The 15,030-nt window shown below is 40.3% G+C and overlaps 1 protein-coding gene across 4 annotated transcripts in view; it reads right to left on the reverse strand.

Moving 5' to 3' along the window:
- Positions 1-431: 431 nt before the first annotated feature.
- Positions 432-15,030, reverse strand: part of LOC119023683 (protein inscuteable homolog) — a 55,086-nt gene continuing 40,487 nt past the window's right edge. For all 4 annotated transcript variants that reach the window (XM_037105766.1, XM_037105763.1, XM_037105765.1 and 1 more), the window contains exons 7-13: positions 12,999-13,124; positions 7,350-7,521; positions 6,429-6,607; positions 6,073-6,139; positions 4,865-5,020; positions 3,348-3,424; positions 432-1,431 (exon numbers count right to left, since the gene is read on the reverse strand). In XM_037105766.1, coding sequence (XP_036961661.1) covers positions 1,303-1,431; positions 3,348-3,424; positions 4,865-5,020; positions 6,073-6,139; positions 6,429-6,607; positions 7,350-7,521; positions 12,999-13,124 — 906 coding nt within the window. In that variant the 3' untranslated portion in view covers positions 432-1,302. The remainder of the gene's footprint in view (positions 1,432-3,347; positions 3,425-4,864; positions 5,021-6,072; positions 6,140-6,428; positions 6,608-7,349; positions 7,522-12,998; positions 13,125-15,030) is intronic.

A 15,030-nucleotide genomic window follows, 5' to 3' on the forward strand; every position in this document is an offset into this window, starting at 1 on the left:
TCTCTGAACCCACTGGCCATCTTCAGATGACTATTAAGCCTCTGTGTGCAGTGGCCAATGTTACGGTGTAGCCAGATGATTCCCAGTTGACGGATATTAGGGCTGAGACTTCCTCTTCCATGTGCAGGTCAGCATTAACAGTCCATTAAGCAACTTGAGACACATGCATGGAATTAAAGTTGAGAGAGGGCTCTTGATTTATCTGCAAATCAATTTTAAAATGTTTAGAAATACACTAAACTAAACAGCCAATAATTGGATGTCATTTTGTCTCCTCCACACAGATTGTTCACTTCCATGCAACCAGTGTGTGCTCAAATGTGATTGGTCAGTCACCAGAACGCTTTCAGTATCAAAATCATGTCCCTTGCCAACAGATTCTACATTTGTATGCACAAGTAACTCACTTCAGGACAGACTGAACATCAGATAGATGATTGCCTTTATTCCATGCATGGCATACAATAATGGTAATTCTCCTTAAATAAAAAAGCATTTCTATAATCAAATTCAAGACCATATGAATCAATCAATCAAACATTTTAAATACTAATCATGCCCTGTCAATGTACTCACATAACAAACAAACATAACACATCTGCTGGTTAATCTCACTGTAATAATTTAGCTGTAAAAATGGTTATCCCAATAAAGGCTGCTGATTGAAAACGTCAGAAAAGGAAGGACTTTTTCATCAGACCAATAATAATAGGCTTGAGATGAATCTAATCAGACAAACATCTTGGTACTCAGACGCAAAATGCTTCTGATGATCATATCAAGCCATTTTGGTGTGTTGTCCACTTGTGTGATGGATCGTCCTCCTTTCTCAGATAGCCAAAATGCTTCGGATAAAATATCTTCAGACGCGATCAAATAAATCGCACCGTGGTAGCATAAAAAGTGTTTCTTTTTCAAAAAGTAGCACCTACTTGTACAAAGTAATCACCCATATATTTACTGACATGGAATTCCTGGTGGAATAAAATAAGCTAATGACATTCTACAACACTGTGCACATTTATTGCATTTAATGTGATTACCGAGTTGCTCACAGCAACACGGCTATGTACATATACGTATAGGTTTCATTTGCATCAATTTTAGCAGATTCACTCCTTTCTTGATGAAATTTGGGAAACAACAACCTGTCAGGGCTCCAGAAGTGACGAACCAAAGCTACAATCAGGAAACAAATGTAATATTTTGGGGTGTAAGTGCTCATTAGTCCTTTCTGTATCATGACGCATGATCTTGCACACAAATTCAGCCCTTCGCTATCAGTGTGCGGTGTGCAGGGCGTCATACAAAACTCTCCTCCATGTTGGAACACAGCAGGAAAGAGTCGACCAGCCGCGGTTTGATCAGCTGCTGGTGGTCGGCAGCCTCGATGCTGTCTGGACACCCTGCTGCAAGCCTCCTCAAGGCAGCCTGGAGACACACATGCACACATTTTCAGTTTACATGTGCACAGGCACACAGACATATGCTTCATCACATATCAAGATCACACTGCACTCCTGTGTGCAAAAACACACACCGAAATCATATAAATACACATGTGATCACACATACAGACAACATGGCAGAGAGAATTGAATCTGTGCACATTAAAAAGTCGTACTGACAAAATCTTTATGTAGACAAAACAATTATTCATGTACAGTGCTTGTAGAAAGGTACAGAATAAACAAAAATAATCTCTTTATCTTGAAAACTCTATTATAATTGCCAATCAATCATTTTAAAATGTTTGTCAGGTCCAAAATGATTGTTTTGCTTATCTCTGTGCAAGAATTCTGACAGATGGTTAATGAACCAATAGTGTAACGCCATTTGTATCACATGGTATCTGTGTTTCATCAGAGATCAGCAGCCTTGGTGGTTGCCAGTTTGTGGAAAAAAAGACTGGTCAAGTTCTACAGTATGCGCCAAGCATACTGTACTGCCCAATGATTGAGTCCTTGAGTCCTGCTAATGGAGTGCTGAGGATGAGTTCAGTAGTCTCAACAAGTAAAACGTCAACAACCCACAAGTGGCCCTCACGACTCTCAAAGTCAGAGTCTTAATGACTCTGTAAGGACACTCCCACACAGAGTTTAAAAGCCTGCGACTCCCCTCCAGGTAGTTAGAACTGAAGAAGCCTCTTGGATGGGAGTGAAACGTCTTCAAGAAACTGAAACATGTCCAGTTGCCTATGATACAGCTCTTAGAGTCTCATTAACGTATGCTTGGTAGCATTAGCAACATTAGCTAGTGCACAACTGGCAATCATTTCAGGGCGCAGATGATTCGAACTACAGCAGCGTTGTAGCGTGAATGCAATGGGAGACAGAATGTGACTTGAATTTAATCCTAATTGCTTAAGAACACACACTTGTGTATTCGGTTTCACTCGAGACCGGAGTGGTGTCGCGTGAGACTCGTGGAATGTTGTGCACGTGTAATCTAGTTACATTTTTTTATGGACCCTGTTACATGTATTCCATTTCTCTCAAAGCCTGCCAATAGCATCTTTACAAATAAATAAATTTTGCGTCTGCAGGTTAACAGAAAAAAACAACAGTCTGTAATCTATCCTGTACTAAATTATGCTAAATTATTGCTCCCTGCATCTCATGTAATTTAAGAAGGAGTAACATGTGTGACGTCTCCAAAACTAATCTAAACCACCAGGAGACCTTTCAGCATTTACATTTAAGATTACAAATGATCTGTGAAAGCTCAGCATCCTTTGAAGGTAAAAATTCAACACCTACAAATGCTCTACTTAACCCTTGGCTAAAAGGATAAAATAGAATCACATTAAGTTGAATAGACTGACGAGTACGGTTACAGCAAAGAAGAGGGCATTTCTGGGCGCAGCAAGGCAGCCCAATTAAGCGCCTGACCATTATGCGCTTCAAATCCCCTCATCGGCCCTAAGATCTGGTCTTAATAATGATGATCAGAATGAGAGAATGAGAAAGTACGAGCAGGAATATTATTCATGATATGTACATATTTAAACACACAACGTTTGAGATGATGTGCACCGGTCAGCTATCTCAACACAGCTTTAAGATACTGACATGGTGATATATTTTCAATTTTCAGATATTGCCCTGTGGATGTAATTAAATCGGACAGTCATTTGATCCACTGATGTTACATGTGTGGGCCTGTGGTATAATGCCCTCAATTTGTACTATACACTGAGTGCAGCTGAAAATGTATCATACCTTAAGGGCATGACTCAAATAAGCAGTTTGAATGTTTAAATTATATATTTGTATTCAGGATAGGGAGTCATACATGCATAGGTTTCACTCTACACACACACACATAGACACACAGTTTATACCTACCAGACAAGCAACCAACACTGAGTCGCTGTTATTTCTCTCAGTAGGGGAGCGACACAGTTCAATGAGACGAGGAACAGCTAAAGACAGCAGAGGAAAAATTCTGTTATACCCCTGTCACATTATAACACACTGATGTCAACTTAAAAAAGTGATGCAGAAAAGTAAATGTTCTGACTATTTAGTAAATCAAGTTTGTATTTGAAGTTGAGGTGTTTCTGTCCAGTGATAGGATGAAGACCTGTTTGTCACTGCTTGTTATTGAAACAATTTCAAGCTTTTGTTCAATATCTTGAGCTGCACTGGTTTTTTTTGTTTTTACTGATGTCTCCTTTCTTGTTTTTAATGTATTTTAATGTAATTGTATGCCCTTGTAGTGTAAAGCACTTTAAGTTGCTCTTTGTCTGAATTGTGTTATACAAATAAACTTGGCTTGGGCTAATATAAGATATTATTCCAATATTTGACGTCATTAGCAATATTTTTTTTTTTTACAAAAACGAGACACTGCTCTAACTATACTATAATGAATCACAGTGATCTTTGTCACCTGGCTGGCCCTCTAGAATTTGTCTAATTCAGAAGTTCTTACTTCATATTAAGGGGACAATATCGTGATATAACATTTTGGATACCACCCGAGCCAGTGTTCAGTCATGCTTGCCAACCTCCTTCCTCTCTCTCTGATGTTTTATCTGATGTGTCCCTGGAGTCACAGTGGTGAGCAACCAAATGAAACACGTCACTAACTTGAATAAAATTTGGGATTTCTTTGGCTTTGAACATTTTTTGTGAGCATGATATAACAGCTCACACATATAAAACAAAGGTCCAGTCCTTTTTAGACATTTAAATTCAGAAATGTTCCATATATCTCTCAAGTTCCAATATGTAAGAATTGGCAGGCTGCTAAATACATACTCAAAACAAAGCAGCAGCTCATCACCACAGTATCCGCTAACTGCATTCTGTTTACATCCATGATTGTAGCTGTCTTTAGCTAGTTAGCTCAGTCAGCCGAGCAGGTAGCAGGAATATCAGAGGAAGCACAGAAGCTTTTGACTGCCCTGAGAAAGTCATTTTTCACGTTTGCAAGACAGGACAGGCTAACTAGCTAGTTAGCATGCTAACTTAGAAATCTCTGCAGTACAATACATAGACGTCAAACACACTCCGTTGATAATTTTGAATGGTTAAACTAAAATTCGTACATATTGCACCTTTTCAAGAATTAGGGCATCATGTCCACTTCAATTGGTTTGTTTGTTGTCTTTTTCATCGAATTACAAATAAAGTACCTCAAGGCTCAATTCCAGGTCCAGCTGTGTTTTCATTATGTATATGGATTTACACTCCTTCATTTTGATGCAGATTCTCTTTAAAACAAATATTCATCCTGTGTTGCACTTTACACCGTTTTCAGCTCCTGATTTGTTTCTCTCAGCTTTTTTACCCATTATGAATTGACAATACTATTGATTCAAGTATATATAGAGGAATAGTGTTTCTTTCTAAACTACCTTTCAGCTGGATGGCAGTTTGGGCCACGTCAGGGTCTCTGCTTAGACGGGCCAGTGTGACAGCAGCTTTCTGCTGAACACGCTCGCAAGCGGCACCCTCTGATGGACTGGAGGAGGATGGCTTTTCTCCCAGCAGCAGCAGCAGCCGCTCTATTCCTAAAAGACATAACAACAAGAATAGATTAGCCGAGCAGGAAACCAAAGAATCAAAGGTATCAAGAAGGATAGAACATCACAGAGATTCAACAAACAGTACAGCCAGAAAGAAACACATCCACAATGAGACACATAATCAAAAAATGAAGACAGAAAACAGAAAAGCTGTCAGTTAAATATGATAATGACAATTCAACGCAGTAAGAAAACAGAAAACAAACACAATAACTTCAAGATGAGTTTGAATCATCACAGACATCAAATTGCACAGGCCTCAGACTAAACAAAGTGCTTGAGTGATTAAGAAAAGAGCCAGACGTTACAAGAGTCACTGTCAGAATGGATTTCGACCAAAAGTACAGTCAGAAAGCAAAGTCAATATTCCAGAAACACTCAATACAAAGAGAAAGAGGTGAGCTAAAATCACAAAAAGCACAGTTGCTCAGGCTTTCAGGTGGTTAGACAGCATTTTTCAGGTTTGTGCTGATTTCTACTTCACAACAATTTAGGGACAAAGACTGCGGCAATCTGACTTTGAAAAACACTTCAATCAGACCAAAGGAATAAAAATGTGTGGCTACTATGATCAAATGTTGTAAATGCACACTAAATGAGGCAAGAGCAAGGTATACAAGTTCTCTGGAAAAACTGTCAGACCTCTTCGTAAAACATGCTGCATGTTTCTATCCTAGTGTTGTACAACATCTATTACTATATATCTTACAGAGATATATAGATGGACCTTGACCAGAAAATGTAAAAAGTGAAACAATAAAAGATTTTTAAAAACATGATAAAAGAGAACATTAAAATCTGTTACAAGTGTTTATTAATATTTGCATCAAGCCCTGTGGTTGATGTGTTCTTTCAGCTCCTCAAGGCTACTTCACAGATATTATCTGATGCTGCCACCTTGAGGATTAAAGAAGAATTACACCGTTTCTTTTCTTGCTTGTACATCAACTTATGTGTATTCATCAACATTTGCTTGTGCATTATACCCAGCAGCCCGAAATAGCAATGGCATGTATCACTGAAAAAAGTTAGTTTACCTTGTTCTTGCAGGACTTCAGAAGCACACTGCTCTAAGACTGACAGGTTTGCCAAGATTGTTACCACCTGAGATTGAAACAGTAAAGACAAAACACCATGACATTATTTAGAGGTTGCTCTGGTTGCTCAGGGGGTGTCCCTGCATATGCACTGTTTTCTGTGCCATACACCTTCACCAACGTACTTTGTGAGAGCGCCACAACCTCCTGCCATTTGCTTCAGATGCTCTGCTCTGTGGCACACTAAGTCAAATTCATTTACAACCACGCAACCTATATGTGTTCAACATTAACTCATTATTTTGGATCTTCTCTCTGTTTTGTCAGAGAGACGACACCTAAACGCAGACGTGTACCTGGTCTTTTGAGTAAGGAGTGTCGACTCTCTGGCGGTCTCTGCAGGCCTGCAGCAGGATCTTGATGGCGTTGAGCTGCAGGAGGATCTCACAGGCCATGCTGTCGAAGAAGGTGATGTTGGCCAAGGCTGCAGACGCCAGAAGGAACACTTCACCACAGGAGGCAGTCTCGCACAACTCTGACAGAATAAGAAATCACTTACTAAGTTGAGAGCAATACACATGGTGCAGACAAACACATTTGAGGCGGTCTGAGGTTGTTCTCTTCTGGCATTCTGGTCTAGAGATTTAACACCTTTAAGTAAACTTTTATAAGATATCAAACCAATCATTTGTTTTTCTCTACAACTAAAACTCAGCGGTAGATACTTTTTCAAATATCAACAAATCCTATTATAAGTCAGGGGTCAGGGTTACACTGTAACAAATTGCTGTATATTTGCGGTGGATTTACAACAGTATCCTACAGTATTTTATAATGACTGTAAAATACTATTAAATGTTATTTACAGGCACTCGTCATCGGTGACTGAGAACAGCCAAACACACTGGCATATACTGTAAAATTACCATAACTCACAGTTGTCACACTGTCATGTACTGTAAAATACGGTAATATGCTGATAAATAAATAACGGTAGATGCACTGTAAAATTACCATAAGCCAGTTATCCTGCCGTCATATACTGTAATCCAAAACAATGGTATTATACTGTTAGAAAACGTACTGCCCTGTAAAATAACTACATCATCCACCGTTATTCTATGGTCATATACTGCAATTCAAAAAACGGTGATATACTGTTAAAATAAATAACAGTAGTTGCATTGTAAAATACTTGCGTCCCTGCTCCCAGTATTTTACTGTTTTTTTACAGTGAAATTCTTTACAGTGGCATCATCGTTGTCACGTCCACTCACTGATGAGCGCGGTGACAATGTCGTGCATGCTCTCCAGGAAGCTGGCGAGGTGCTGTGTGGATGTGTGGTGAGGTGAGGTGATCTGCGCCACGACCGCCGCTGCCTCGGCCCTGGCTGCCTCCACGCTGCTTTCGTCAGTCAAGATATCTGCCAAGCACAGGATCCCATCCACCTACACATTGATCAACAAAACAGCACATCACGGTGATTACAGTCCTGTGTTTTATTTGTTATTTTTATTTACATGTTTGCTTTCAATTCAGTTTAGATTCAGTTAGTTTCTAGGGTGGGACTGCGCCTTTCAGTTTATTTATTATTAGTTTGAGTGTGTCTCTATTACAATGTGGGGGATATTTCATCAGGAGCAACATTTAAGAAGCTCAGAATAGATGTTACACTCTTGAAATCCAAATAATCTTTGTTTGTTTGTTTTCTTTCTTTCTTTCTTTCTTTCTGAAACAAATTGCATTTTTGTGGGACAAAAGGTACTCCAAAACTCATGAAACTTGATGCATGCTTTCGCTGATGTCTAGCTTTATTTAGTTTTTATCTATTTTAGCTAACTCTCACTTAATTTTTCATCTCAACACTGCAGAGTTGACAGAACACCTGCAGCATCACTGGCCATCCAGACAGTTAAGTGTCCATCGTGCCATCTTGGCTGAAACTTGCAGCTCTGCCCGTAAAGCCATCCCAATTAAAACACACCACTCCAGTTTAATGGCCAGCTCCAGGGTGATGTGCCACTCAGAAACTCTTTTATATGTGGCTGGCATTGACCCGAGATGTGTGCATCATCGGGTTTGTAGAGGAAATCGGAGTTTTAGAGGAGCAGAAAATCCTCCTCTGTTTAAAGAGGAGTTGACTCATGGGCATGAGGTCATATTTATCTCATCTTTGTGTGTGACTTGGTGTTATAGAGCTTTCTGGAAATAATGTGATGTGAAGCTGATCATCATCCACTTGGGGGCGATATTGCACAATTCATATAAACTTTACTACAGCTGCTGATTGTTACTCTGCATCTGTCAGCAGGCGCTTTCATCAAGTCTTGCATAAGTGTAAGTGTGGAAACTGAGCACAATCATCCACTCTGTAATTAAAAATCATAGTCATATCTGCAGGTTCCTGGTCTGAAGAGTGCTGTTGGACGCCTGAGTAATGTCCTGGTGCTAAATCCCTTAACTGATACATCAGAGAGCATTTTGTTGTCTTTATTGCAGTTACTAACCTACCACAAATTAATTTTTCTGATGATCCTCAACCATCGGCCAACACTCTTGAAAACAAAAGTTTAGCAACAGACATCCAGAGTGAGACGAACCATCAGCTCTCAGCCAGCCACACCTGTCAGTCTTATCTGCTGACGAGCATCATCGCGCTGAGCTTCACAGGGCAATTCCCTATTTTTGTCTCCGTGGACGTCAGCAGCAGTGTGCCAGCGCGACCCACTGACGTGGAACAATCCACTCTCCACACCCCCGTTCATCTACCGTCCCCCTTGTTCCCCCCCGCCGTTCCTTCCGCACCTCCTCCTCCCTAAAATAGGATATTCCCTCTCCTCACTTACCATCCACCGGATGTGTCTCATTTATTGTCTGCATTTTTAAAAGTGATAACCAAGTTTACAAAGGCTACTCACTGAAGGTTTTTGTTAGAATAAAGCCTGTGAACAAACACTGAAATGTGGTTCTCAGGAGCAAAAGTGCATAATCCTAAACCTACAAACCAAATTAAATGTTTTATGTTTCTCCTCAGCTGAACCATCATGAAACCTTAGAGAAGCTGTAATCATGCACTGAAGAGAGCTACAAGGATGACGTACTTTTGTCCGCTTAACCGAAAGTTAGCTTCAACCTGGTTCCCTTGACAAAAAGCCTGGTATTTTTTGACTGGATTTTGGATTATTGCAAAAAATGAGCTTTGTCAAAACAAAAGTTTATGATGCTACGATTTTTTTTTTTTTTCAGAAAAATAATCTTCACCAATGAGCACCACTTTGATGATTTCTGAAGGGTAAATGAGACCTCCAGAAGTAAAAAGCTAACGTTGTTAGACTATAAACGAACAGCATTGCAGTTACATGACTCCAAGTCACCAACACTAGTGTCTTACAACAATATACTTTACAGACTCAGTTGCACTGTAAAAGTAATTTGTGCTGTGCCCGTCAACTTCTGTTGTATATTTAGCCACTTGTTAGCAATCGCCTATTTTAAGACATGTAAATGTCTAATAATTCAAAGATGGGTATTGCAATACTTATGTAATTTATGTCATAGAACATTGAACAACTCGAAAACTCTCCCCCCTCAGAAATTAGACCATTTATCATAACCAGAAACAGTAAAAACAGAAAATATGAATGAAGGAGTTTAGCTGGAGTGCTTCACAAGTTGGAGTTAGAAGGAAAAAAGAGAAAAACTGATGGGAAAAAAAGTTCAAGGTCAACTAAAGTGCACAAATCTACTATAAATAGACATTTGAAATAAACAGTTTTCTCTAACCAGATGCTGAAAAAACATTAAAATCCATAAAATCTTTTTTTAAACATTGCATTAAAAAATCCTATATTAACACTTTGGGTCATTTTGTAAATGTTTTTTTTTTTTTTTCTTTTTCATTTTGTTTAAATACATTAACAATGAAATTCAAATAGCATGTCTGCTTTTTGTATGATTTATGTCATTGTAACTGTTTTGCACTTGACAAAAGACGATTTTGACACTTGACTTCCATAGAGCTGCAGGATAAATGAGCCCACAGTGAGCAAAAATGTGACAGAAGTCAAAAATGCCCAGAAACTACTGCAGGGTTCAGAGAGTTAGGCATATGCTTCTGTTGACCAAAACTCCATGACTTCAAGACGAGGGGGCTAGAAGTGCAATAACGCTGACTTATTTCCAAGTTTTACATTCATTCCTGATTCCCGACCCTATTAAAGGCTATTTATAGTTTTTTAAATCATTCAAATCCTCTTCTGACATAAGGCACCGTGGTGCAATTGGACCACAGGAGCGAGGAGCCCGGATCAAACTGTAAAGGGCAACACACACCAGCAACCGCCGTCACAGACTCACGCATGTGTTTATCAGCCTGGTGTAGCTTTTCTCTGAAAGACAGACTTTTAACTTTCAGGCTGACACAATATTGCCGTCATCAACCCTCCGTACTTTATGTGGGAGTTCTTTTTCCTTGTCCATCCTGAGCACCTGTGTGCCTAATCAATACTCTCCGCATTCGCTTTCTGATGATTACATAATGTTCCAATTGGGGATAAAACTAAGAAGTACAGAGTATTTCCACCAATGGCAGTGCAGACGCACACAGCCCCTTTTCCCGATCACCCTTCAACAGTGACAGTTGTGTTTCTCAAGCCTGAGCGATCGCCGGTGAGCGGTTGGTAGCGTAGACTTGCCTGACAGCCTCTCCCTCGGGGACGAGGCTGCTAATCTGGGGCGGACTTTGGTTCCCGTTAAGGAGTTTTCACACTTGGATGATTCACGCTGTCCCAGCTGCTCTATATGTGAACAAATACACCGTTGTGGCATCATTATTCGCCAGAATCGGGTTATATTTGTCTTTCTGTAAACGCTCGCTTGACACAGGTGCGTCTGTTGTTTATTTTGGTTTGAATTCTCGATAGAGAACACACACGGGCAAAATAAGGAGGTATCATTAGCTTTCTCTCTCGCTGTGTCACCTGCTTTCCTTTACACACACACACACACACACACACACACACACACACACACACAAACACAATGTCACTCAGTTCAAAACGTTTGACCTGTGAGCTCAGCAGCGGTCAGGAGGTCCCACATAATGATCTCATCTCTGTGAACTGCGGACACTCACTGTAAATCATGACTCATCTTTGTGTGTACATACTGTGCGATTCTGTCTTTAGAAAAAAAAACCCCCACATACTTAACCTATTCACCATACGATGCTTATTTTCTCACAGATCCTATTCTAAAATTATACAGCTGAGTTAAATGCCAGCTCTGCTGCCCTGGCATCACTGAACTTTGTGAACTCATTCATGAAAATTTAATCGAGGGAACAGAAAGCTGGAGAACTCAACTACTGCAGTCAAAAGTTTTCCAAAAAAAGTAACAATACAGCTACAGAGGTGCCACATTACACACTTATTCACCGAGAGACACAAACAAAAACACTCTTGCTGTAAAGATTCAGCGTTCCAGGCAGGTTTCTATGTGTGCTTTCCAGTGGAGTCTGCCAGTAAAAGAGGGTAAAGTCACCTGCAACATGTTTATTCTGTTCGGTGAAGGATGAATGACCAAAGAACATCCTCCTCCTGACAGTAATCAACAGTGTGATTATGAAAGACTGTCCTAATCATGTTACTCGCTGGCACCAGCAGCACGGGCACAAGACAGGGCCATGTTAAAAAGGCAGTTGTACCCAGGTTTTGTAATATGAACCAGTGTTTAAATTATATTTACAGGGCAATTCATCACAAGGAATCATGGGCGTTGCAGCCATTTCATGAGGGTGGAACAAGTCCCCTCCCACCCTCACACACTGTATTCAGAATGCTCTAAAAGAGATCCCCCAAACTTTTGTTAAAATTGTCCAACTTTAAATTTTTAGTGGTTCCTATGCCCATGCAATGATTTCATTGCCCATTTTTAATTGTCATTTTCTTCCTTCTCATCCCCTTGTTTTAAGACATTAAACGTAACATTTCTGCTGTAAACTGTCTAAAAACAACTCGACCTTTGATAAACAATTTGTCGAGCTGTCATGCTTACATTAACCTACATGTTTCCAGCAATGTTCATTGAGTCACACATGTTTTCTACAGTGTGACTCAACATAAGGTAAAAAAAAACTTTCAAACATTATTCAGCTGTGGGTCACGTCATCTGAGTAAACCTTCAGTTGATTCAGACTGAAGACAGCAACTCGGAAGATCCCCCTCTACTTCACAACATCGTCAAACCACGTTTGTTTTGTTTTCATTGTTTTGATGGAGAGAGTGCTCGCAGCAGAAATGACACGCTGTTGATCCTTCTACTCCATGATCACACGATATGTTTGTGTGCAGCCAAACCTCCTCCATTGTTGGCTCATATTCACCTGTGAAAATAAACTAGCCTCGCAGTCATAACATGGCTGAATGTGTTCAATGGGAGACAGACTTTACTGTGCTTCTGGGAAGAGGAACAACTGCCCGTCTGAGCTACAAGTTCAGCTGATCAGTGTAAACATGCTCCGTCTGGACCGGAGGGAGCCAAGGCGTTTTTCACTGGAAGTACAGGACTCATTTAAGATGAATGTCATCTCGCTTTCTCATTGCTCTCTGTCGTGTACACGTCCACGTACTCGTTTTTCCGTTCCAAGAAAAAATCTGGATTAGAGCTCATGTGCCATTTACTCTCCCATCTGATCTGTTTCCTTTTCATTCTGATCATGAAATACAGGTACAGATTTGCCTTTAAGGTAAACTGTTGCTGATTTACAGTTCATTCATGAATTCCCTTACACACAAACTCAAAATAGAAGACAGTTTTTGCTCTATATCTAAAAATGTGAATATGGGGCCTTAAAATACAATCTAAAACTCATGTTAGCGCCTGCAAAGGGTTTGTGTGTGACAGACAGAGAAACAGAGATATGTACCTTGTCCAGTTGGTTGATGCCCTCCTCCACGCAGCAGATGGAGGCCACAGTTCTCAGAGCGTGAGCATAGAGATCTCTGAAGCGGTCCTGCCTGCAGATCTTAAACAGGGCCACCACAGCTCCTTCCTGTGGACAAACACAAAGTCGTTTCATGATTAGTCCATCCTCCATGTGTCTTGGCGTCTTCAGGTAAGTTGAAGCTTCTAAGTCCGTCATTGTTCTAAGTCTGTAGGTACATGTTGTTATGTTGTTGGTGAACAATTTATAAAATGACTGTTGCTGCACTGGATGAGGATAAGGTACAGGAAGGAGAAATAAGACCTTGTTTTGTTGTTTGTTTTGTTTTTTCCTCGTTGTTCAGGTGCACAAGAGGAAGAAGAAAGTTTTTCTAGAAGGCTTTAATTTTCTATAGAACTATGATTGACTATGACTGTAATTGCCTTAATTGTCTTAAAATTGCTTTAATTGTACGTTCTGCGACCTGTATTCAAGTATTCAGCTTGACCAAAACAGGACATGAGATGTGTATTTTTGCCGCAGCAGACAGCAAAAGGTAGTTATTTTCCACGATAAAACACTTAACACCATGTGAAGTCGTTCTGTTCGACTAAAACAAACAATGCAAGAATGAAACAAGAAAAACAACATGTTTCAAAAAGATTATTACAAAAACTGGATTTATATGTATGTTATATATATAGTATAACATATTATATGTATGTTTTGGCACGACACAACATTCATTCGTATTTCTGTGGACAGTGTGTAGCTAAATGTGTGGTTATCCAGTGTTAAGTGTCCTTAATCCTCACTGAGTTGTCTCATAGGATTTCCGCATCACAAGTAAATGCAGCACAAGAGGGGGTTTGGATTTAGAAAACAACTGTCAGTAAGAGTGGGACTCTTTTGGGACTTTCTCAGGCCTCGCACCACCAAATCATACACCACAAGTCATGGTCAGCTCTTGTCTTGAAGCACACATGCTTGTGCAAAATGATGGATCAAATTGCATCTTTCTAGAACTGCTGTGACCAAGCCAACAGGTCCTGCAGATTCGAGCCAGTAGCAGCCGGCTGGTTTTTGAGGAGTCCAGGAGACCCGAAATGACCGATGGGCTTGGCCGGCTGTAGTCGGCCAGCCTGCCAAACACACAACCTATCAAATGGCTCAAGCAATCTATCATGTCAGATAAAAACGGCCAGAATATACATATTTCATGAATGGAAAACGCCGAGCAGAAACAAAGATGATTTGCTCGTCATAATAGCTGAATTTTCTCTGTTGGATTATGCTGTGTGTAAACAAACAAAAACAGCTCCTGTGTTGGCTCCATGTCTACACTACAGCAGCGGACTGACAAAAAACAAAACAAAAAAAAAACACTTGCAGGTATTGAATTCTGTGCAGCGTGCAGATAGATAGAATTACCTGGAGGAAGACGAAGCCTGTAACTACCACCATTATCCTAATAAGGCCATTATACCGCGCCGGCATGCTGCATATGCTGCAAAGGCCATGCTGGGGCTTCGAGTGAATAATCATCCTGCCCTCCAACCTGACCTCTCTTCCCTGTTCGCTGCCTACGCAATATCGTTCTGGCATACCTGGAAGAACTGCCAGCATGCCGTCAGACAGTTATCAGTAAACCTTTTGAAACTCCAGAGGGGCTCGCAGGCTCATTCAAGCCATGTTTGGGTAGTGATGAAGAGGCTGTTGATCCTGACGCAAATGTTGCAGCGTATAATATGATATAATATAACTTGCAAAGTAATAAAATACTGCAATACCTTTGCACAGATGTATATCTACTCCTACATGCCTTTGTCTCTTGTTGTTGATGATTATTGTTGTAATCACTGCTGTTGGTGTCCCGTGTGATGTCATCAACAAACACTGACTGATCATTTTGATCCAAACAATGACTTTAAACTTAGCCAAGTGCCCAAAGAGAAGAAAATCTTAAACCTCTACCCACACACAGGACCACAAACTGTCATCCTCTGCACGGAGTGAAGTTCAAGGTAACAAGCCC

Source organism: Acanthopagrus latus, chromosome 8 (assembly GCF_904848185.1).
Source record: "Acanthopagrus latus isolate v.2019 chromosome 8, fAcaLat1.1, whole genome shotgun sequence".
In the NCBI taxonomy this organism is placed as follows: Eukaryota; Metazoa; Chordata; class Actinopteri; order Spariformes; family Sparidae; genus Acanthopagrus; species Acanthopagrus latus.